The sequence below is a fragment of the Scophthalmus maximus genome, chromosome 7 (assembly GCF_022379125.1).
Source record: "Scophthalmus maximus strain ysfricsl-2021 chromosome 7, ASM2237912v1, whole genome shotgun sequence".
Taxonomy (NCBI): domain Eukaryota; kingdom Metazoa; phylum Chordata; class Actinopteri; order Pleuronectiformes; family Scophthalmidae; genus Scophthalmus; species Scophthalmus maximus.
In genome coordinates this window covers 4,411,054-4,436,779 of record NC_061521.1, presented here as the reverse complement: position 1 = coordinate 4,436,779, position 25,726 = coordinate 4,411,054, and the positions used below count along the sequence as shown (strand labels likewise).

General features: G+C 41.2%; 2 protein-coding genes and 1 long non-coding RNA gene across 5 annotated transcripts; 2 read left to right on the top strand and 1 right to left on the bottom strand.

The window, feature by feature from the left end:
* On the bottom strand, nt 1-14,212 carry iqub (IQ motif and ubiquitin domain containing). Of its 2 annotated transcripts, XM_047333501.1 has the most exons (15): nt 14,152-14,212; nt 12,576-12,738; nt 12,022-12,132; nt 11,555-11,665; nt 9,554-9,688; nt 9,232-9,399; nt 8,387-8,562; nt 4,837-4,992; nt 4,002-4,212; nt 3,737-3,912; nt 2,525-2,695; nt 1,565-1,741; nt 1,236-1,475; nt 881-1,066; nt 1-211 (listed from the first exon to the last, which is right to left on the bottom strand). In XM_047333501.1, exons 3-15 carry the CDS (start codon nt 12,125-12,127, stop codon nt 86-88), a joined length of 2,139 nt encoding a protein of 712 aa, XP_047189457.1. In that variant the 5' UTR covers nt 12,128-12,132; nt 12,576-12,738; nt 14,152-14,212; the 3' UTR covers nt 1-85. The 2 variants fall into 2 exon arrangements, with proteins under 2 accessions (XP_047189457.1, XP_035498533.2); XM_035642640.2 differs by lacking the exon at nt 14,152-14,212 and having other exon boundaries at nt 12,576-12,862.
* A 60-nt stretch (nt 14,213-14,272) lies between these two features.
* Nucleotides 14,273-15,704, top strand: LOC118315461. 2 transcript variants are annotated; one of them, XR_004794859.1, is made up of 2 exons: nt 14,273-14,399; nt 15,212-15,704. It is a non-coding gene; the product is annotated as an uncharacterized LOC118315461 (long non-coding RNA). The 2 variants fall into 2 exon arrangements; XR_004794860.1 differs by lacking the exon at nt 14,273-14,399 and adding an exon at nt 14,411-14,854.
* Nucleotides 15,705-18,811: 3,107 nt separating this feature from the next.
* LOC118315898 (ankyrin repeat and SOCS box protein 15-like) lies at nt 18,812-25,594 on the top strand. The gene is made up of 9 exons (XM_035643566.2): nt 18,812-19,077; nt 19,195-19,247; nt 19,483-19,614; nt 21,371-21,535; nt 21,796-22,041; nt 22,319-22,490; nt 23,127-23,652; nt 23,937-24,090; nt 24,655-25,594. The coding sequence occupies exons 1-9, from the start codon at nt 18,974-18,976 to the stop codon at nt 24,828-24,830; spliced, it is 1,728 nt and encodes a 575-aa protein (XP_035499459.1). The 5' UTR covers nt 18,812-18,973; the 3' UTR covers nt 24,831-25,594.
* Nucleotides 25,595-25,726: the final 132 nt, after the last annotated feature.

The following is a 25,726-nucleotide window of genomic DNA, read 5'->3' as shown; positions in this document are numbered from 1 at the left end:
TGTAACCGTCGGGACCTTTATTTTCAATTTCAGACCAATTGTTTCAGAAAGTGACAAACTGCATTAGGGCGTGAGGACACGAGGGCTAGTTGCCCTGTTCAGCAGCTAGCTGGGAGTCCAGGTACTTGGCCATGACGGGGATCTGGCTGAAGTGGCGTCGAGCCAGCATGTGTCTGTGTTCAATCATTTGAATGAAAGTAGCCTCGTATGCCTGAGAGCACACACACACACACACACACACACACACACACACACACACACACACACACAGAAAAATTACTCATTGTAACTCAGGGAATTTTCCAGGAACCCAGGAACCATTTTAGGAATCCAAAACTACCTGTGCAGCTAGCAGGAACCAGGGTCTAATGGCCCCTCTCCACTAAATACTAATCAAACTCAGAAACTCTATCAGGAACTATTAATACCAGCAGCAACCAGTGAAACAAGGGTAAACAAATGCTCACAGGTTTTGTGGCTGGTTTGTGCTTCATCCAGCTACAAAAATATGTTAATACAGTGTTTTTGTTTTTTTAACAAATGCATAAAAGTTCTTAATTTTCTTAAAAAGTTCCTTGATTATGGGAGAAATTCCTCCAGTGGAAATTTGCTATTAGTTTTAATGACTGGGAACAACAACACAATCTAAGAGTATATATTTAGGGTGACAATGTAATACTAGTAATACTAAACACACTAAATTTACTACAGCCAAGTTACCAATCACAGTGTGGATAGAATGGAGACAAAGATAATGTTTATCAATGGAACGTATAAATTAATCGTTCTCTGAACATACGTCACACACAAATGTGTGTTAATACCAAGCAGAGATGAATCCACGTGTGTGAAGTGAGTGTAAATGTTTGCATTGACAGACCTTGAGGACGTGTTGCAACTCCAGGTGAGCTGACGTCTCTTCCTTGGACAGTAGGATGCAGTTCCAGGGGCTCCAGTCCCTTTTACTATCCCAGCGAACAAACACCAGGCTGTAGAGGTCGCTGCTGGCTTTGAGGGCTGAGCAGGATGACCAGATCACCTCGACCAGGTACTGCACGTCCTCCACCTGTGACAACACATGCATATAGATTGTCAGGACTGGGGTCATCTGCACTATAAAAACATCAGAGCAAACTGTGCAAGAAACTAAAAGAATCCTCTGAAGCGCTTGATACAAGACAGGGATCAGTCAAACTGACAAATGCACATAGTGAGAGTGACACCCGGCAGGTCACCTGGAGCAGGAAGGGGATCTTGGCATCATCATTGAGCAGCTGTTCGTCCACTCTGAGCCTCCTCAGGATGTTCTTGTAGCAGGAGAAGTCAACGCGGGCCCTAGCTATGTTGTCAAGACTGGCGCAGTCCCGACAACGGACATTTAGACGAGTGCTGGCGCCCAGGCTGATGTTGGCAGAGCGCAGGTAGCGGTGACAGCTGCGGCAGAAGAACATGTCGTTCTTCAGCTGGGTGGGATTCTGGGGAATTAAATGGAGAAAGTTACATCCAATTTTATATCCAGGAGTGTCCAGAGAAAGATCTCAGACCAGCAGGGACCTCTGCTCACCATGAGCAGCTTGGCCACCTCCGGGTTGAACGCTGGTGTTTTGATAAACTGGAGGAACAGTGTGGAGATCCTCCTCCTCAGCCCCTCCAGATTCGCTGCCTTAACACTCCGAGTCATCAGCTCCTCTTCCCGATCTATCAGATCCACCATGTCCTGGGTCAGTTGACACGGATGCTCCTGCACATTATGGACACAGTCTTGCGATCACCAGTAGCAGTATTATGATGTACAAACAGGGGATCATAAATGACAGCCTTTTCATTTTGTAATGTTAACATCATTGCTGTTATATTTTTATTACATTTTACGTGTTATTATGTATTTTTCTACCAAAGTAAATATATTACTTTCATATATGTGTGTGTGTGTGTGTGTGTGTGTGTGTGCACTTCTACTTCACGCTATACTATCCTATATATACAACAGTATGTTCCCATTCCTCTGTGTCCCTGCCCCTCCCATTGACAGCCAATCAGCTGTCAGCTCTGCTACCTACCTACTCCTGAGGCCAGCAGTATATTTAGCCCCGTTGTGCATTGCAGATCATTGTTTCAGCTAGTTTGGTTGGTCAGGTTCAGGCCTTTTAGACATGTGCATTCTTAGTTATTCCCTCATGCGCTCTGTGTCCTTATGCTAAGGACCATTGCACACCTGCCAGCACACTCTCAACCAACAAATTTCACTTCACCAGTCTCCAACATTCACAACCCACCACTGCACCTGCCGGTTCCGCTGCTCGTTCCTCTGCCAGCTGGACACCCGACCCACTCCCCACTGGGGTCACTCTTGCCTGCCTGCTTCCCAACTAATTCCCCTTGCTCACGGAGTCAGTCATCCAACCCGATTCCACCGATACACGCAGACTCAGACTACACACTTTGCGGGAAGAATCGGCTCCAGATCATGACTGGTTTATTTTGGACTAAAGCTGGTTGTTGAGCAGCAGTATGTGTGTGGTACCTTGATGGTGCGTTTGAGTGTTGTCAGGACGTTGAATCTCTGCTCCTGGCTCGCAGCTGGCTGGTTAATATCATTGTATAGGTCTCGCAGCTCTCTGGCTCTGATGGTTTGTTGACTGTCCATCTCGATCAGTCGACCGTCTGCTGCTCGCCACTGACGAGGAGCTGCAGACTGGAACACAAACACACGCACGCACACAAACACACGCAGGCACACAAACACACACACACACACACACACACACACACACACACACACACCAGGATACTGTTGATGGTACAGTCACTAAAGCTGATAATACTGCTGGTGTCCCGACTACAACATGGTACAATTCATAATATAACTGCTACAGATACAGACAATATTCTTACTACTTTACTTTATTCAAAGTAATTATGGCATTACTAACACTACGACAACTATTACAACACAAGGGCAACTTTTATCAGTACTACTCCTATTACTAATAGTGTTGTTAAGGGCGGCTGTGGCCCAGGAGGTAGAGTCGTTCGTCTACCAACCTCGATCCCAGCTTCTGCCAGTCTGCATACCGATGTGTCCTTGGGCAAAACACTAAATGGCCTCTGGTGGCTCTTCCGACAGTGTATGAATGTGTATGAATGTGATAAAAAAAAGTGCGTGAATAGCAGCGCTGTATGAATGTGTATGAATGGATGAATGTGACTGTCCTGTAAAAGCGCTTTGAGTGGTCTATATGACTAGAAAAGCGCTATATAAATACAGTCCATTTACCATTTAATGTTGCTGTTACTCCTACTCGTATTTCTATTACATTTCTTCTGTTACAATTACACATAGTCCTGTTACTACTGCTCTTCCTACTATTACATTTCTACTACCACAATTTTTACTAGTACTGATACTAGTATTACCACATCTTCTACTACTACTGCTTTTAACTCCTATTACTATTTCTTCTCTTCCTCCAACTACACCTACTGCTACTTTCTGAATCTGTACATAGTAAATAATGTTACTGTAAGAAGTTTTTTTCTCCTCTCTGCTTTAAATGTTAATCACCATCCGCATATTTGACTGAATATAAATAGCTTACATTTTACTAATTTGAGCTGAACCTAGAGACTTAAAGAATGGACCCACAATACAGTATATATCTAACCAGATATAAAAAAAAACTGCTCTGGTCTGATCGAGAGAGTTGGGAGAGGATGAGGAGCAGTGACCTCTGACCTTGTTGAGGAAGTTCCTGATGGTTTTGTCATAGTTGTCCTTCTGGACAGCGATGCGATGGCATCCGATGGCGGCGATGAGCTGAGTCTCCTGCTCCAGCAGCGTGCAGAGAGCTGCCTTCCTCTCAGCTCCTCGCATGGACAAGTTGATCCACTGCTCCTCTTCACACCACCACTCTGAAAACACACACAACATTTTTCATCAAAATCACATACAGCAGAACAACAACATGCAACCCTCCACCCCTCTCCCATCCCCTCCGTACTCTCCAGGGAGTGGTACAGCAGATTGAAGTCTTCCCTCCTCTGCGGGTTCATCCAGCGCCGGTGTCGTTCTCTCAGCTCCTCCTCCTTCTCCTCCTTCCTCCTCTTCTCCTGCAGCTTCAGCCAGGCCAGCCGCCGATCCCGCTGCCTCCTCAGCCGGTCCACCGCCTTCTGGGCGAACCAGCGCCGGACAAATGACTGCAGACAGATGACCTGGGCGGGTCACAAGAAAGTAGGTCACCACAGCAGAAAAGAGAAAACAACATACAGCAAAAAATAAGAAAAGAAAGTCCAAATATAAAACGCTCTAGTTTTCTAAAATGTATTATACTTGATTCTAGACACTTCAACATCAATTGCCAAGTTCAGTTATATATAATGTATTGTTTTAATAAATTGTGTAGTTTGTGAATATGACATAAACATATATTGTACTAATGTTCATACTCATAGCTACATTTACATTATGTGCATGTATATTTCATCTACTGCTTTACTTTTCAACTTAATTACTTCACTACCTCAAAAGCTTAGACAAACAGTCACATTTTAAAGAACTAAGAAAAGCAACTTAATTTCGGATTGATCTCTTGTATGGGCTTTGGTTTGTTTTTTCAAAAGTTTAGTCAACAACAAGGTATTTAAAAGATTTAAGATGATGGGAATACTCATGGTCACTAGAGGGCGATCCCGCATGATGCTGTCTACCCCCTGACTTTTACTGCATAACCAATATCAGGGGAAAAAGTTCCGCAAGTTGACATAGCGAAAAAGATCATGGTCTCATTTCTACGTTATATAAAACACAAGAGACCAAATATTATGCATAAAACCCACAGCTCTCAGCCTCTCATTGTGGTACTCCTCAGCAGTGACGTAGTTGCCGGGGGTGACCAGCTTGTCATTCATACAGGAGACGTAGCAGCCGATCCAAGTCATCTGGGTGGAGACGCTGACCGGACACTGATGGCTTTGAGACTTTTGCTCTGCTGTCTTGACAGAGAGAAACACAGAGACATTTTAAGAGAACAGAGATGCAATTATTTAAAAGACATTGATTTAAAAAAAAAGGTGATCTTGAACCTTGGTGGATTTTGTGATAAGGGAGAACACACTTCGTTCACAAGCAGAGCATTTGTGTGAGCAACAAGGGAAAATAACGGAGTGCATGTATTGCTACTGTCTTTATGATGCATCCTGAAAATCACAGTGAAATACTGCGCCAGACATCACACCAGGTTTTTGTTACTCAAATGTGAAATAGCTTGACCTTTAAGACCAACATTCCAATGCGTGCATTTGTCATATAAACAACATGGGCGCTGGACAGAAAACTGAAAACTGGATCGGTCTGAAACAACTCGAGAAGTGAACTCAATACGAGTCCCAGAGAGCAATGCTGTTTTTTGGAATTCTGGACCATTTCACATCTGGTTTCTGGAACAGCAGCTGTTTTGTACAAGGTGATCAGGCTTGTGGGGAATGAGGGACGTTTGACAAACCACACTGAGAGACTAAATCAGACCTGATGAGTGAATGCAGTCTTTTGTTACCAACTAGGTTTGCTCTTCCTGCTAAGTCAAAATGGCTGCCGTGAAAAATGTCTGTGAAGTCTTTCTATGACTCAGATTCGGGGGACTTATTCATAAAAATAACAACATGTAAAGTGATTCTTATTCCCATTAAAACAGCTTCATCCTGAACAGAAACAGAGACATATCAGTTCATATATGATCTTTTGACAGCAGCCATGTGGGAAATCCGACTGTTGAACTGATCACACGACAGATAGAGAGAAAAACTTTCAATGTGGAACGTCAGATCATTACATGTTCAGATAATTAATTAGGTGTGACAACACCCCCTGTTCAAAATGAACATTTAAAAAAAGAACCAACAGAAATTCTACCTGCCCCTGAAATTACCACTTTCAAATCCTGGCTGCCCAGTGAATGTTAAGTTGGTGCAACCTGTTTTAATGAATCACTTCTGCAATAGAAACCAGTAACTAGTGACTAAGGGGACACATTTAGAAACATGGAAGAAAAGTTAACGTGACCGGATTCACTAATGATTAAAAACATTCCTATAACAAGCGTGGATAATATTTCAAGTGACGAAACAATAAATAGAAGCGTAGAAGAAAGATCATGAGGACAACAGGCTGCTGTTCTGTGATGTGCAAGAGAGCCACAAACAAACAGAGGTCTCATTACAGCAGTGGTGTGTGTCTTCATGTGTATAGATCTGTAATGAGTTGATCTGCATCATTAGAGAGAGACAGATTGTGTGTGTGCATGTGTGTCTGTGTGTGTGTGTGTCAGTGAGATACCTGCAGGATGGGGAAGGCGAGTGAGTCATACACTACCGCCACACATACTGAGAGCTAGTGTCAAAACAATAAATAGATCAAATAAACTCTGCTTTCTGTTTATGACTGAATGATTTCCTGTTACTTTAAAATGATTACTTACCACGAACCTATCACACTCCATCCCCACTTACCAGGGTTCAATTCACCAAAACTACATATAAATCATTATGAAATGATATCTATTCAACTGTAATGTTTGTAGTGTATGTTCCTTTTCCTTTGTATCCCATGCAATTAATTTGAAAAATTTAACGATGTGCGTATCCCTGAGGTGGGGAAAAACACAATACAGATTATTTGACCTTTTGCTATAGAAGAAAGTTTTCTGACATTTCAGAGTGAGGACATCCACTATGTTCCGTTGTTTTGGACTTTTCTTGTTCCTGGGTTGTAAGCAAAATGAAAGAGCTGAAACTCAACATAAGTGAAAAGGCACTAAAGCCTCACAAGTCTCTATGTTTACAGGTAGCTCTGAGATGTGGAGAAAGGATTATGTTCAGATGTTGCCTTGTGTGCGGAGCATCTTCATCAGCGATTGGTGTTGTGGCTTCCTTTTATATGGAGCAAAATTTGTTTGGGAAGTGAGATGAAACTGGTCTCATGCTAAATGTCTCATTACCATAGTAAAGGCATTCAGGGTTAGAATATAAATACAACAGTTTGGTGGTTGTGGTTATGAGGGCTGTTATAGTCTTCGGTATATATGCTCACAGGTTAAAAATCTAAGTTTTCCAGGTTTGATTCAGCAGAGTGATTCAATAACTCAGTATACCTGAACTGTTGCTTCCCTGGAAATCAGTGCACCTTTAGTGGTGACCTCATGCCCCTGTCCAATCATCAAAAGAAAATAAGGACATCACAGTTCGTCAACCTCATCATTCTGCCCCATTACATCAAACTGCCCTTTTTTCCATGATCAGACATCCTGTTTGACCTGCTGAGCACGATTCCCTTCGTTGCCATTTTTAGCCTGATGATCAGACTCAATTGCCAGTTTATTTTATTTACAGTTTTCCTCCAGCAAAAACGTTTATTTTTTTCTCTCTTCTACAAGTACGTACAAAGGTTAAATACTGAGAATTGAGATCCAAAAATCTGTTTCTATTTCCCTCAAAAATACCAGTGGCTTCTATTCATATGGATGAATATCACACGTACTGCAAAATAATTTTCAACCCTGTTACCATGGGATCCTTGTTCAACCCTAAATTATTGTTAAACACTGGTTCGGGCAAGTTGTTGCTGAGAAAATCATAATACAGGCAGACAGATGGGGTTTCCTCCATTTATATACAATTATTTTCAGTAAAAGTTGTGGGATTTGGTGGCATCTAGTGGTGATCTTCTAAATTGCAACCAACTGAACAACCTCACCTCTCACCCTCCCCTTTTCAAGTGTGTAGGAGAATATATGGTGGCCTGCAGGTGACATGAGGCCTTCTCTTCAGCCAGTGTTTGGTTTGTCCAGTCTGGGCTACTGTACAAACACCGACTGTGGAACTTGGAAAGAATCCCACACCATTAGATATAAAGGGCTCATTTTAAGTTAACGAAAACAACAATTCTTAGTGTCAGGTTTAATATACACTAATGAAAACATCTTTATGAAGATGATATTCAATGTCTGCTCATAGATCGCCCTACATCCAACACACTGCACCTTTAAATAGATCAAATGAAGCAGAATCAACCTAATTACTGTTAAACTATTGCTTACTAATGTTCCTGTGACCATTTGTCTTGTCGCCTTGTTTAAGAATCTCATTTGCTCTCTCCGTGTATGTATAATTAGATGGTTTGATTTGCATATGAGTGTCTCAATATCCTGTCTCATGCCTGAATGAGAATTCTGTTTCGTAGTAATGAGTGTGACCTTTAAATGCACCACACAAATCCAAACCAGCTCAGTCTCCTCGGCTGACGTTGGTCTGTCTATTGCGGCTTTCTTTCTTTTAAACTCTGACACTGATATTTCTGTGTGATTATTTATTTTTTTAAGTTCTGTTTCATTACCTGTGTGCCGCGGCTGAAGAGGCCCACTCCACTGTCCGCCCTCTTCTTGGGCAGGGTCTGGACTGCAGCGTGGTGGAACTCCGCCCCTGTCAGCCGGTGTCTGTAGCCGCCCACGAAGGCCTTCTGCTGGCGGGGACACTCAATCTCCACCACCACCTCCTGGAAAACTCCATCATCTGGAAGTCAGAGAGACAATCATTTAATTGTGTTTGGAGATTAATGTGCTGTCATAGTTTGAAGGAAATGAATATATATATATTTCAATAAAACGCTGATTTAAAGTAGCTGTGCTAATAATTACAAATGGATAAATTACATCTGGACTCAAATGATGGATCACAAACATACTAGCACTAAAAATATTACAATAAATACATCCCTAAATTTTTCAATTAATGATTATATTTACTTTTACCCGTTATTTGAACAGTATAATTAATGGTTATTATTCAATTAAATTAAAATGTTTGTAGTGGTACCCCTCAGACTTCATATCTCATACAACCCAATTGAAAAGGACATTTGAAAGACAGTTGTACAGTACAAGCGAAACCTCTACAATAGGGAGTTAGCAGTTAGGTTTTTCAGTGTTGCTCACTGGGAGGATCTGTTAACATGGTTAGAGTCATTCATTTATTTTAAGAATGTTGCTACTGGACTTATTAGTAATTACCAGATCATACAAACGGTAAAAGGAAAACTCTGAGACAAAATATTTTTTTTGGACGGCTGGGTTCGGCCCACAGGCCTCTATTTACCTACTGTACCACTGCTCATCAATAATTCATGACAAACGCACACAGTGTTGAAAAGGACAGCACAGACAGAGGGCAGGGTGCTAGGACCTGTTTTGACTCGCACAGTGATGACGTCTGGCATGTTGTCATGCTCTGGAGGGTGAAGGGGGCGGAGTGGGTGGGTGGTCGGGTCAATGGAGCTCATCTCCAGCCGGGTAGAGCTGTTAGGCTGGACGCCTAGCTCCATCAGGCTCTGGTTCTCCGCCACCACCCTGCCTGGAAAACAACAACAACAGACCGAACACAGACATAGACTTATTGACTTGCTTCTTACTATCTATGCTATCCTAATCACCTCAAGGCATGAGAGATAAGGCGTTCACAAGAACGGGACGGACAGACAGTCAGTAGAGGAACAGACATACAATACCATCCAGAGAGATCTGTAGCACTTCCACAGGAACTCTGAGTTCTGAGGCGAGGTGACACTTCAGCTCCTGAATGCTGAGACCGATGGCGAAGGCCACCGTCATCACATGACCATGAGGCACCAGCACCACCTTCACTGCAATCACATAAAGGGACCTGTGGTCATAGTCTGTGGCTTAACCTCTGAAATCTGTCATTGACTATCAAGTTTTGGTCTGTAATTACTTTCTTAATGACTTGGTGATTGCCATATGTAGGCATTCTAAAAAGGAAGGTAGCGGTTTTCTGAGCTCTCCACTGACGACGAACATACGTTGTTTTCTGTTCAATTGATCTCCGCAATTGTCACAGACCATGAGAGCAGTTTCTCCATTGTTTGTGCTGTGGTTGATCCACAAGCTGTTGCTTATGATTTATCTATGAGGCCTTTCTATTGTGACCCCCCCCCCACCCTTTTTTTGAGTGACCCACTCATGGAGCACTATACACATAATAAACACATTTATAATGCTGCATATAGTAAAGGTAATGATCCATCCAGCCATTAATTGTGTTTACTTTGTTTTAGTTTGATCTGCAATCACACTGTCTAGTTTGATGTTTTGTTAAGTATGTTTTAGAAATGTTTCGATACCATTTTCCCTTCCAGATTCCCATTTTGATACCCGTACTTGGCGTATCGGCCGATACCGAGTACCGATGTGATACCAGTGTATTAAAAAAAACAACAACTTGTAAACAGTGTTGGGCAGAAACTAATTACTCAGTAGTATATTACTGTAATATAATTACTTTTCCAAGTAACTAGTAGTGTAAGGGATTACAATTTCCGAAACAGTAATTATATTAGCTTCTGACCCGAGTAACGCTGCATTACTTATTACTATATGATGCCGTGTCGGCTACGGCTACTAGCCAAAAAGCTAAATGAAGGATAGAGGATCTAGAGATCTGGAGAAGCTCGTCGCTGGGTATGTCGTAGATAAGAGGTTTGAGAAGCTTCTGCTAATGACATACAATCATTGTTTCACTTCTGAACATTAGGACCTTGCTTAATATGCTAGGGCAGAAATAACAGAACAAGAAGCTGGACAAATGTCAGCTTGGGTGTTATGCAATGTTTTATGTTCTGCAAAAGCATCAGATACTCCTTGCTGCTCTCGTGACTGAATATGCAGAACCTGCAAAAGTAATATAGTAATATAACGAGTAACGTAACTAATTACTTTTAAAATCAAGTAATAAGTAAGGTAATATAATTACTATTTGAAAGAGTAATAAGTAATAAGTAACTTATTACTGAGTACCTGAGTAACTTGTCCTACACTGCTTGTAAAACATATTTTAACAGCTGTATGCCTGGCTCAGGTTAAACCCTGTAGTTAATACTAGACAACCAGAAATCACTTCTTCTTTGCTGCCCTGAAAAAGCAGTACTTTCCAGTGACAAAACAGGGCGACTGCTGTTTTTGAGCAGCGAAGAAGAAGCTATTTCCTGTTGTGTGGCATTAGCCCGAGCTAGCAAAAATGTCTGATATTGGTATCGGAATCGCAACATCTCTAGTTTATGCAATGTATACTGCTTGAGTTGCAACTACAACTGCATCTACTCAGGTAGATGAGTAGTTTTCATGTAGTTTATTTTGTTCATGTCGTTGATTAACGGCAGACATCTTAGTTGTTTGCAAAAGTCGTATCTCTCCCCCTCATGCGCTAAACCCAGCCCATTATCAGATAATCGAATTTTACAGTTCCAAATAACAACACCATAAAATCCATGCATTTGAGACACAAGGTGTTAAAAAGAAAAACTGACAATAACACTTATTTTAAAAGCAAGTTTTGGTATAATGCATAATAGTCCATGTTCTGTATATACAGTAGGTCTATTTTGTTTTACTTTTGGTGAAGAGCAATATCAGATTCAGGGTATTTAAGAATGTTTAGTTTCGTTTTTAAGTCCAATTCATATTTTCTCAAAGGTCTTAAATCAGAGTCTCACCTGTTGCTGTAGCGTTTCCAACACTGTCTGCTGTCTGAGGCTCTATAAGCTGCTCCTCATCATCGGATAGATAGGTCTGAGTTTCCGCTTCTTCAGCAGTCTCCAGCACATCTGAATAGTCCAGACAGTGAAAATCACATCATTAAACACAGATTAAACCTGCCCGTCACTACCATCTATAGATGGACAGATATGAATATCATCCAATATTCTCTTAAATGTCCATCAGCCTCAAAGATCCAGTATTGACCACTTGTGTTCTGTGACAGAGAAACCAAATTAAACCATAACTCACTTTTTCATATTTTGTATTCATACTATCAGCCTCTGAATTTGAAACTTTAGGTTTTATAGCCCCTGCCAGGGAGGGGCCTATACTGGGCCAATGGCGGTGATACAGTATGCACTCTACTAAGTGCCATTCTAGTTTAAGAAAGGTATCAGGCACACAATTGAGATCATCTCACCGGTTTCTTCAGAGTTTCCAACAGTGTCTATTGTCTGAGGCTCTCCAACCTGCTCTGTGTCATCAGGCAGATCAGCAGGAGTTCTAGCTTCCTCCACCTCATCCATCGCATCTGCACAGTGCAGAAATACAAAAAGACACATATGATGATCCATAAAATCACACCTAGACTTTAATTCCTTGGTAAATGTATGACAAGATGTCTACAACCGTAATCAACGTTGAAGTAGCAGCAATTTGCTGTTTTAAATGTATGTTCTTCTGTACAGCAAGTTATTTATTTATTTTATTTTGGGTGAGGGGTGGGGGGTGGGGATATCACGTTTCTTTAGTTTTTAAATTGACATTGGAATTTAAAAATATATATAGACATGCAGTGTTTAGATGGTGGGGCCACGGCAGTTGCATCACTATCTAAGCAATATGCAGCATTGCAAACATTTATTCATCAGCATTTGATCACAAGGATTTGACATGAAACATTGTCAGGGCCTCCAGTCGCCAGTGACCTCGATCGAGGTCAAATGGACAGTGTCGACTCAACACCTGCCTCACCTGTAGCCGACCTGTCAGCCTGCGCCTCTTCTCTAGCACTTCCCCGCTCTCTGTTGCCCCCTGGCGGCTCCCCGGCAGTACATCCACCTGGCTGTGGGCTTGACGCCGCGCTATCCTCCTCGTCTTCGTGTTTCTCTCTGCTCAGACCATCTTACCAGGCCGTCTACATATGGAGTGCAAATTGAACAAAATGTGCGTTAAATCCGCCAGAGCAAACCGGTCCACGGTCATCTGCCTGTTTTTGTTTACTTGTTACTTAGCGCAGCGCTGCTCACACTGTGCTCCTAACTTTACCTTGGTTGCCAGGCAACGACAGAGTTTGCATGTTTCTATAGCAACCGTATACGTCACTCTCCTTGTTGTCTGGACTAGCAGACAGAGGCGTAGCACAAAAATATGTGGCCCCCATATACATAATCCACTGCCACAACTGAACCAGCAACTACCTCTTTTCTCAGCTTAATCATATCACTGTTCACTAGGTCCTGAGCAAAAGACAAAGATAAAAAGCCATATTTCTCTGGCAGGATTCCTTTTTTACTGTATTTCATAATGACAAAAGAAATAAAAGAAAATAAAATCTTCCATGAATCATGTTTTATTTGCAGAATTAAGGTAAATTTGTTTCCAGCTGGTGCAAAACTGATGCAACATAATAAAACTTTAGAAAGCTAAACCACAAAATAATAACTCTAAGATCTCTAGCTTTCTGACACTTCCTCTTCTCCATCCACATTTTTCAACCTAGAAACTTCATTCAAACATCAAAACGTTCAGCTCAATTAGGACATTCTGGCTTGTATACAACTTATCTATAATTGTCATACTTTCAGAAATATCCAACATTTCGGGGCGGTTTTTCCTCCGTCGAAATGAAGGGATGGGTTGTTCAAAATTCACACATTTTCACATTTTTCATCCATTTTCAATTCTTATTTACTTATTCATACTTCAGCTACAAACTCCATAATACCATTACAATGTTCCACATCTTTCAGACATTCAAAGCGTCATCCAACTTTCAAATCCCGTCAAAACCTTTGTTTAAAGTAAACTCTGTCAGCCCTCCTCACACTTTTACCATTAGTGTGTATGTGGTGGAATGGTACTAAACTAAGCTGTATAAAATAAATTAATTCATACAGTCTCATTCATACAGTCCAAAAGTGAAAGAAGAGAGGTAGATATGGGTGATTATGTTTGATTGTAGTGATTTTTAGTTTTTAAAACCAATATATTGTTAATTTTGATAGGTTCGGAAAAAGTCGCCGTTTGATGTTAAATTCAGTGTGAAATGACAACGAACCCTTCCCTGACTCTTACCTAACCCAATTTAAATTAAATGCATCATTTAAATGCTGTTAAAGTGTAAAAATCATAGAAAATACATGAGGTGTTTCGTTGTTGCCCGCCATATTTGGGTTCCAGGAGACGTGACAATACGCATGCCCAAGCGGTGAACCAATAAACGAGCTTATCGTGCTCTCCGTACCATGTTGTCGGCCTCAGACATACCTAAGAAATTGCGCTTAAGGTTTTGTATTTTCAAATGTGGTCAAGTAACTCGGTGTCTCACCTCTGTGTCTATAATTCAAATGGGACTCTGAGAGGACTCACTACCTGTTCTATGCGATGAGCACCCAGGAGTGCTTGTGCCTCTGATCCTTTGATCATTGCATCAAGGGCCATGGCTTCTCATTTTTTTTAATCTTCTTCACAGTAAAGCTGTTTAGAAAAATAAACACAACAAACAAAACAAAACAAAACATGGGAAAGCCTTTATTGTGAAGCATCCACAGGAAACACAATGTATTTGTTAACGAGGTTAGCACAAACATCATTTTTTGTCAGCATATATAGTTTTTAATTTAGGGAAGAACACAAGGAGAACCAACAGCCAGTCGAACCATGTTGTTCGTGGCTGAGGATTAACAATACATTTTGTTTGTTTTTATGCTAAACACATTGAAAAAAAATGTTTTAACATTATTTTAATTTTGATTTAGATATTGTCCAATTTGAGTATCTGAATTAAAAGAAACTGGTCATTATTTTGTACCAAGACATTGGTGTGCTCTAATCGGCACACATATTTTGTGTAGATTTGTGATGGATCATTTGCAGATGACAATTAAATATGAAATTTTACTGGAAAGCAGGTTTCAGTGATATTATTTTAAGAATAAACTCTATTTATGTGTAGCTAACCTATCCCTATTGTAGTCCTGGAAGGACCCAGAGTAATCCGGATAATTTAATTCAGTATAATGAATACTTAGGTAAGGTCATCTGAGTTCCTGTATTCACTTGTTATGTTATGTGCAGTTATGAACTCTAACCTCACTTTAATTATTACACTGACATTTTTAAGCACAACTTTACTACAAACACTCGAAACGAAATACTGCACAGAATTTTTTTAACACTTTGTCAACAATGTCAATGTCACCAGTTCTTAAAAATTTCTAACCAAATGAATAGCCAAACATCACACAGGTATCCATTTTACAAATAATAATCTCCTCTTCTTAAAAAATAATTTTGAACATTTTAAATAAACAGAAATGAAAATCATATTCAGTCCTAACCGTAACACTAACCCTTTTTTAAAAAATCTTTGTCTCCTCTCTAACCAGGTCACCAGTATGACTGACTTTCAGATCACCTGTAACTCAAATACAAACGAAACTCAGTGGATCGACGAGGAATTCTTCAGTGGTACGGCTTCAGCGTGGACCAGCTGATTGAGCTGACTGCAGTTAGCTGTGCCACAGCCATCACACGGTTGACATCTCAAGCAAGACTCTTATTTTGAAATAAAAATGACTGTTTAATGTAAAGCGGCACGATAAGTCCATTAATCGAATAGTCGATCAACAGAAAATGAATCAGCAACTTTTTTGATAATCCAATCAGACATTTTCTTTAAGCAAAAATACCACACATCTGCAAGGCCCAGCCTCTGAAAGGTGATAAATTGATGTTTGTCTTTCTCATACGTGTTATTGAATAGCCTATTGATATATGTTCCACCGTTTCTCTCACACTGTCCTGTGATGTGCTTTCCTATTCAATGAATCAAAAGATTTATTTATCTGCTTCTTGTAATAAATGGATTTGATTAATTTAGAACGTTCAATGTACATTATTCACAGCAACAATAATTCCTGTAACATCATGTTATAAGCATTTACTGTATATATGCTTTTTTATGAATCAAAATGTAATTGGAATTTTAATTTTTTTAAATTAAAAATAAATGAATTTGTTTTCTATTTACATTACGACTATAAACTGGCTTTCCATGCTATAACCATCCCTTGTGTCTATACTGGACATCCTTTCATCATAATGCACTTTGTATATGAGTGATGTGCATTTAATTTCAGTTCAATTTTATTTGCATAGTACAGAATCACAACATACATTAACAAGGCACCTTGCATAGTAAGAGAGGAAAAGCACAAACTGTGGGAGACAGAAAACAAAGTTAGTGACATGTAGTAAAGCGATATAAATGTGTGTGTGTGTGTGTGTGTGTGTGTGTGTGTGTGTGTGTGTGAGTGTGTGAGAGAGAAGCCCAGTGCATGATGGGAGTTCCCCCAGCAGTCTAGGCCTATAACAGCATAACTAAGAGATTGTTCGGTAAACACCTGCGCAGCTCTAACTATGAGCCTTATCAAAGCTTATATTTAGCTACATCCACAGTCTTCAGTTGTTTGAATTAAATTAATGAAGAGGATATGTTCCAAAGTTGTGTGTTTAATGCCTCTTTGAACTGTTTCCTTGTTGAGCTGCACAAGAGGAATGGTAAAAAAAAAAAGTTCTTAATAGTTGTACATTTGGAATATATGCTCTCCATTACCACTAACATCTCTTAACAATGGTTGTGTCATGGATGAAATCCAGTCTTATTGTAGTCCTTTTACATCCTCCCTCTTTGGACAGTGACAGTATAGGAGCTTTATGTTGAGCTGTACGCTGCTATTTCAGTCTGTGAGCCAGAAGAGGCGACTTGACGGCCTCTGCAAAGCTCTGCTAATCTGCTGCTGGACATCTGCAGGATTCCCACAGATCCCACAGCCAGCAGCAGAGCAGGAGGACGGGGCCCCTGTGTGAACCTGTCACAGGTTTTCATGTTAGCAGTTTCTCACGATCACATTCAGACATTGGTCCATATGGTCTGGTGTGATTCTGCTTGATTGATTACATATTTACAGTCTATGTGGTGGAGTTGCAAGTTATGTACCTTGGTGCTATCACTGTAAAATGGTAAAGGATGTTGTGCAGATTAGTTTGCTAGAAAACATCATATCAAGATATGATATGACACATGATACAATTTGACATGAAACAACCCCTCAGTCTGAGGCAGTAACTTTTGTTATTGCAGGTTTATCAGAGCTTGTTTGATGACAAAAAATACAGCATTTATCTGCTGATAAGAGCAGTGACACTGAATTTTTAATATTTTGACAGAGCTGCGGGGAATGAGCAACCACTTCACATGACAAAAAGTTATAGCTGCTTTAAATAGATTTATTTTGCTGCTTTCTACACTTATTAACTGAACTGTATCTTTTTTTCATTTTTCATTTATCATTGGCCTGTTCTTATTTACCTGGCACAAATCTTTCACCCATCCAGGAATTAAATGCTGCAACCTGTGTTTTTCTTCTGTTAGGATTTATTCTGGGCTTTGTATTTTATTAAAATCTGTATTTTTTAAGTCATGGCATGTATTTTTTAAGTCCACATCACTGCTGTCAATCCAAGCAAATGCTAATGCTGCTGCACTTACAATGCTTGTAATGGCTGTTGCTTTATACAGACGCAGGGGGTATAAACCTTTATGGAAACACATAACAATAACATAACAACACAAAAACATTCTGCTAAGGTAATGAAAAGAATATGCTGCCTCATTTTTCATTGTATTTGTATTGTAATCTGTATTTTTTAAATGTTAGCTTTGTTTCAGGCTGCTGTGCCCAGATTGGCTTTATATACTATAGATGTTGTCTTGTGTCATACAATGTTTTTTTTTGTTGTTGTTGAAAGGTTACATTTTCCTGTTTAAATAAGACTCAAACAAAAATTCAAGATAAAATAATATGTGGTTTTCACAAAACACGGAGCAAAAACAGGTAATAAAATCAAGGACAGGCAAAGAAAAGTAAAAAAAACTTACACCAGGAAACAATGACAAAACTGTTGCCTCGTAAAAGAAATTGTAAACCCTGGATTACAGAGATGACACAGACCCGTGCCGTCGCTTGGATGCCCAGTTTGCCTGAGGCTCTTTAACTCAATACTTAACAAAACAATCATCGGGTCAGATTTCTCAGACAAAGAAGAGAAGGAGAAAATAGACCTGATTGATTTTGCCTTCCACGAAACGATAGGCGGCGGAGAACTGGTTGGCTGCACGAGTCTATAGCCTAAGCCCCAGATGCTTGTGGGATCTTGAATGTTGGATTCCCGCCAAACACGGCAAAGACCCAGCTTAGCTCACACAATAGCACACGTAACACGGCTATATTTAAGACCAGCAGGCCAGGTGTCAGCCCCCACGCTTTGTTTCTGCAGGCAGGACCCCCAGGCATCTGAGGGCAAGGCACACCTACATACAAAAACACTAGAAAAGTCTTTTCCATCAGCGAGTGCTGCTAACACACCTGACAGGTGAGAGTTTGGGTTTTTTTCTGCAGATATTCAGGTGTTTGAGGCTGGATGTCAGAATGAGGACTTCCGGGCTGGGAGGTGGTCAGGTAGAGTTACTAGAGTGTTCTCAAGGAATTTCTTTTGGTCTGCAAACGGGGTGGACGCAATAACATTAACACTTGTGGGTCTGCAATCTCATGCTGCCTATTTTGTTGCCATCTGTCCGAGGATTTTTTCATTGCGTTGGCATGTCAATTCTGTTTTAAGTGAATAGGAAAAGGAAAGCAATGTTTATAATATTTTACCTTTACTAGGTACATTTTTTGAGTAATTTGGAATAAATTATTAGAGAAAAAAAACGGATTTCCTCCTCACTTTGAAGGCAAGAAAAGATTCATGCATTATTGCAGGAAAGCGAATGCTTGCTTGTGGGAAATATTTCAGATATTCGCATGCTCAGCTGACCTGCTGTGCTCCAACTATACTGTGTAGAATTTAACTGGAATTGTCTGTTTTCAACACCATGGACTTTTCGACTGAGTTCATTGACTGGGTTGTTTTATAATCTTAACTTTTTGCATCATCTGGTATCACAGCTGCCTACAGGTCTGGTAAATGGAAAAATATATATTTCAGAAAAACAATTATTCAGTTCTGGTTAATATTTAAGTAATTGACATCACATTGTAAGTTATGTATCAGCTAGAATCGGGTGTTTACTTTCCTGACGAGTAATGAACAATTATGAAGATTACGGTGAAGAGGAGCTAAATGACTACATCTTCCAACTGAGTATTCAAGACTCCTGCCAGGAGGCCTTTCTGAAATCGGCAGCCAGGTATGGAGGCCACATTCAAAACACCATCAACCCTCTCAAAACCCCCCCAAAAAAACAACCAAACAGAGAAGCAAACACTGTTGACTCTCCTGTTCTTCCTCTGCTCCTGGCCATTAGTTTGACGGCAGCGACAGATGAAAATCTGAGAGTTCTGGCTGCAATCGAACAAGGTAGGCTGGACATCACACTAGAAAAACATTCACCATCATCGCAGAGACTTGTCTTTACATGTGGTCTGTTGGCTCTCCTCTGAGGTCACACGGTCCAGCAGCTGTAGAGAGGCGGGATAGAGATTCATTTTAGGAGAAAGTGTTGAGAGATTTGCCGACAGAATACTGTCACAGGTTTCTTGCTTCTTCTCTTTCCTCAAACCCCCATGTGTGTTATTGTTGCCGTGGTAACCAGGTGAGGTGCCAGTGCTCAGGGAGATGCTGAGGCACACCTTTGCCTTCAGAGAACCGGACAGTCGCGGCTGGCTTCCCCTCCACAGAGCTGCATCCCAGCCGGTCCTGGAGGTTCTGGAGACTGTCCTGAGATGTAAGTACATATTATAAGTTACATATGTCCAGTATGAAGGAGGTCAGTTACGCAGTAAGTAAGCAATGTAGGTATGTATTGAATAAGTATGTGTAAGTATGTGATTATCTAGTTATGTTTGCAAGGGAGACACCTATAAACTGTTCACTTTACCTGAGCCCATACTGTACGTAACTATTAACAATTATTTAAAGTTGAATGTGTATCACAATTGGAACTTCCTCGGAACTTCCTGTCAGATGGCTGAATAAGTTTGGAAAACTCCTCCATCCCCTTCCAACATTGGATAAGGACCAACTGTGTTAACAAATGTTCTAACTTTGAAAAAACCAACAAACCAACATTCACAACCACTTCAAGCCATAATTGATAAGCTTACCAATCATGCAGGGTAATACATTCTCTCAATTTCTTTTTCAAATTACCAACCGAGTGAAACACTATGAATGTCTCCTTGGAGAAAGAGAGTCTGAGTGCAACACTATCCTCATTTTCAAATGTTAACACATATCCCTCCTCTCTGACTTCGGGTGTGATCGCTCAGATCGACTATAAACCCTTTTGATGCTAACTGTGCTGCACTTATATAGTTCTTTTCTACTGTACCTTAATGGGCAAAGATACACAAACATTCACACATTGATGGTGGTGGAGCCGCAATGCCAGGCACTATAGCCTGCCCATCAGGAGCAACAGTTCAGTATGTGGGTTCAGTTTTGGTCAAGGACAATTTTGTCTGGACAGGAGGAGCCTGGGACTGAAATACCTACTTTGTGGTTAGTGCACGACCTCCTGAGTGTTATTGTGTCGGATGATTTCTGACATGGCTAGACAACCTAGTACATCCATCCATCCATCTATCTATACCACTTTATCCATTAAGGATCACGGGGGGCTGGAGTCAATCCCAGCTGACGTTGGGCAAGAGGCGGGGTTCACCCTGGACAGGTCGCCAATGAATCGCAGGGCCAACATAAAGAGATGAACAACCTTTCACTCTCACATTCACACCCGTGGTCAATTTAGAATCTCCAGTTACCCTAAACCCAATCTGCATGTCTTTGGACTGTAGGAGGAAGTACCAGGAGAGAGCAGACGCATTCACAGAGAATATGTAAACTCCCCACAGGTCCTTTCTGAAAAAATAACTCAAAAAGGAAGTGTTTGATAGCCGAAACTAATTTTATTAGCTCATAGAGCACCTTAAATATGTCTGATGATTGTAAACATCAAAATCCAGACATTATTACTTGTGAAATTATACTAACTTTTAAATTAATTTTTGCATAATATGGCTGTGCATACCACTAGGTTTCTGCCGATTTGGTTGAAGACTAGAGCTTCTAAATCTGTTTGTAAGATGTTCCTGGGGTGGAGGGGAGTGGCACTATTGCCTGGGCCCCCCAAGTCTCTTGAAACACCCCTGGGCAGGGGTAAAGTTGACAAGCAAATATAAATTATTGGTCAAGTCAGGTTGAATGCAGCTGAGATCATCAAGTGGCATCATCAAAACAATGGCTGCCTGAAATAATATGAGCCCACAGAATGAACAATGCAGGCTTCCAGCAGATGACAGCTGATCTCAACAGTCTTATTGGTCTAAAATAACCTGTGACGTCACCCTGGATGTCAGCCAGCAGTGAGGTGTCCACGGCTTCCTGGCTCACCTGCCAGGTTAACACAGCTGTCAGTCCAATATGAAGTCCAGGAGCGTGCATGTTGACCTCCTATGTGTGTTGTGTGGTGTTTGTGTTAGTGGCAGCTCAGGGGCTCAGCCTGGAGGAGAGAACGGCCGTGGGCAGAGAGACACCGCTGACACTGGCTGTTAAAGCTGGTCTGGTGCATAATGTGAAGAGCCTGCTGGAGCACAGAGCCTCGCCTCACAACACCAACAGCAAGAATGAGTCACCGCTGCTGCTGGGTAATACTTGTAAAACAGTGATGGTCATTACGCTACAGAAAACAAAAGTGTTGGAAGGATGAAACATGTAGACACCTCTTTACCACTGGTGGGGTAAATATGTAAAGTTTGTCCTGAATGTTGCACCAGATTAAAGGCTTTGTTGTAGTTTAACAAAAGTCATTTGGACCGAAAGAGCAAGGTCAACATTCATAAAGACATTGATTCATCACACCTCTATAAATCACTGCTGATTAAAATGCACTCTCTTCACCTTGCAGCTGTGAGAGTCGGCTCTTATGACATGACGTGCACTCTGGTGGCTAATGGTGCCTGGGTGGAGCAGGTCTGCTGGAGGAAATGGACAGCGATGCACGAGGCTGCCAAACTGGGCAACGTGGACATCCTGATGCTGCTGCTGAGGAACGGTGGGCGGGTGAACCAGAAAGACATGACTGGAGTGACGCCGCTCGCTGTGGCTGCAGAGCATGGACACTTCCATGTCACTGAGATTTTGCTGAACTGCGGTCAGTGTGAAGAGAATTTTGACAGCAGATATTGACTGTGGAACTCAAAACAAGGGGATGAATTTGTTGGGTCTCACGGTGCCAATAAGGAAAATATACAGGAGTATATTGCAATACATTCAAATATAACCTTTTGTTTGACACCATACCATAACATTACTTATTTTGACACTATAAAGGGTTTATTTTATTTTTAATAACTTTGTCTCAACAAACCTGTCTGCATCTTCAGGCTCCGAAATATTTCCAATCTTGTTTAAATGTCTCACCCGCTCAGGGAGCAGAGTAAACGCTCAGGCCTTTAATGGGGAAAGTGTACTGCTGGATGCAGCCGGATCAGGAAACACTGCCTGCATTCAGCTGCTGCTGGACAACGGAGCCAACCCCAATCTGCCCAGCATCACCGGAAACCTTCCAATCCACAAGGCAGCATACGCCGGACACTACGAGTGAGCTTTTTCAGTCAAATACTGTCTGGCCTTAGGCTGTAATATTAAGACAAAGTATAAGAGATCAGGTGAAGAAGTGCGCCAGAACATAAGTGTTAAGTCATGTTAGGGTGTTGCAGGTTGTGTGAGAGGAGGTGCTCTGAGAAGAGATGACTCTAGATAGAGGATCACCTTTGCTCTCAAAGCATTTGGCAGCTCATTCCACCATCAAGTCCCTTGGAGAAAGTGAACATGGAGCAGCGTAAGCCCATATCATTTAACTCAACTAGATGGGTGCAGACCTAGAAGTCGCTTTGTAGGCGAGCTTGAATTTGATTCCGAGCACCCAATGGGCATAGGCAGTACTAGACGCTAGGCAGTGCAGCACTTGTTTGGACCATTGACTCATGGCTCTGTTGAAGAGCATTCTATATGAGTTTGAGGTCTGATAATGACTCAGCTAACTAGTATTGTCTTTAATTTGGGTCTCTCCATTCCCCTTTAAATTTTGGCAACATCAAGGCAGCTTGCTATTGGTCAGAATTCAACAGAATTAAATGCACCCTGTACAATTTGTACAGATTTGAAAACTGTTGAGGTCTTTAGGTATTCTCATTCTTTGGCTGTTATTCAACCAGTCTTTTTCTTTTCCCGCAGTGCTCTGAAGATGCTGATACCTCTGACCACTAAGAAAGCCATCAAGGAAGCAGGTCAGAGCCCAGTCCACTCTGCAGCGGAGGGTGGCCAGAGCTGCTGCCTGCAGCTCCTGCTGGCCTACGGCTTCGATGTCAACTACCGCATGAACACCAGAAACTCTGAAAACTACCGGGACATGAGGAGGAGTGCCTTATACTTTGCTGTCTCCAATGGGGACGTAGACTGCACCAAAATCCTGCTGGCGGCCGGAGCGAAGACGGACCTGGACCCACTGTGCTGCCTCCTGGTGGCCGTCCGGTCCGGCCATTACGAGATTGTGAAGCTGCTGTTGGCAGCCAAAGCAGTTGTGAACTGCTACTTCACTGTGGTGAGCGACACAATGTTTCCCACAGCGCTGCAGTACTGCCTGAAGGATGAGGTGATGATGAGGCTGCTGCTAAACAATGGCTACAAGGTGGAGAGGTGCTTTCACTGTCACCACAACAGCAGCCTCGAGGCAACTGATGATGTGGAGGCGAAAATCCCAGTGAGTGACAGATATTTCTTGACATTTGACATTTTGGGGAATACACTTGCTTGCTTTTTGGCAGAGTTTGATGAACAAGTAAATGAACATCATTGCGATATGCCTGTTGAAAATCAAAATTAACATTTTAAAATCATCAAATTTAAGATAAACCTCTGAGCAGAGAAAGCAACTGAATGCAAACGACAAGAGTTAGAATTCATTGATATGTGTGGATGAGAAACAGCAATTGACACATAGAAAAAGAAAACATTTGACCTTGTGAATGTCTGTCTTCGCTCCAGTTCTGTGGGTTCATGAGTCTCTGTTGCCTCATGCATCTGTCCGGGAGCGTGGTCCGGATTCTGCTGGACTACGTCAGCCATGTCCACATCTGCTCCAAACTCAGACTCATCCTGGAGAAACAGAAAGAGTGGGCCGAAATATGTGAAATCCTTTGTGAGTTTATTCATGATATTAGGATATGAAGTGTCATGTAATCCAGACTTACCTGCAGGAAAAACAAGTGAACACTACATCACAGTAAATGCCACATATTTAATGAGTGAGACAGCGATATGGAGACTCAACTAATTTGACCATGAGATGCCATTTTGTTTTCCCCAGGTGATGAACCTTTGAGATGTTAGTCCTAGCTTTCCTCTAGTTCCCCTCTCAGGACAAACTTTGCATTTTAGCTTCACTACTGATAAGACTCCAAGAGTAGATAAAATCTTCAGTATCTGTTCTGTTCTCTCCAACTCTTTGCTATTACGGCGGTAATGTACAGTTCGCCCTGTAGGGGGCACTAGAAGAACTGAAGGCCTTTTCCCTTCACAAAGTTGTGATCTTTTACTCTCCATCATTATAATAATAATAATAATAAATTTCATTTATAGAGCACTTTTCATTGCTTAAAGCAATCTCAAAGTGCTAAACATTCAGTTTGATCCCCCCACTTGTGTGTTTCATGACAGTATAAATCAATAAAGTAAAATGATTTTCTGAATCTTTGCTCTCCAGGCAGTCCTCGCTCCCTCAGGCACCTCTGCAGACTGGAAATCAGGAGGCGTTTGACCCTGAAGAGACTCAATAATCCTGAAATTATGAACTCACATGTTTTCCCTCCAAGACTGAAGAGTTTCATACTGTACCAGGAACTCGACCTCTACAGTCAGGACCCTGAAGGCATCATGTGAAGATCTGTGGATTTCATGCAAGAGTCCTGGTCATTTTGAAAGGATGTGACAATTTTTGTAATCACTTTTTTTTCATATTATATTGAGCGCGCGCACACACACACACACACACACACACACACACACACACACACACACTGACAGAATTATATCTTATCTGTTTTTACAGAAGATGTAAATATTAGATACATTATTGGTGTTTTTTTTCCTGTTTTTTTTGCATTTCAAATGAAGCATGTGGTACTTTTTGCCCCACAAGATCCAAAAAGATGGTGTTGATCAGCTCATCACTCTCCAGTATATTTCAACAACTGAAGCCTTGGTCCCAAACACATCAAATGTGGATTAATCTGCCACTGAAAATATTCCCCATGAATGTACTATTTATTTAAGAAAAAATTATGCTCTCACATGGTAAGCCCTATGTGCGAATGTTTCCTTTTACAATGTAAGTATCCGTCAGTTATATTGTATATGATCTAGCTGCAGCAATCTTTTCAATGTTAAATTGTGATACGTACAGGACGCCCTTCATTTTGAATGGTACGATTGAAAAAATCTAAATTTGATAACCAACATATAAATCAAGAGTAAAGAGGTCAAGGGTCACAGCTGTTAACCTGCAGCAAATGGAGAAGAAGCTGTCATTCATTTCACTCTTCAAGCCTCTTCATTATTTCAGCAGATTGTCACCGACTTGCCCTCCAGCAGCAAAACATTGTTGTCGTCTGACGAATCATTACAACACAGTAAATATTCATACAACTGGCCAACTCATTATTGTTTGTCATTAATGGTGGAGAATGTGTGAAGAGTGACATTACACTCCATTAGGAGGAGTGGAACGGCCTGCATGTTAAATACACTGGAACAGGTGATACCTATAAATAGCAGGG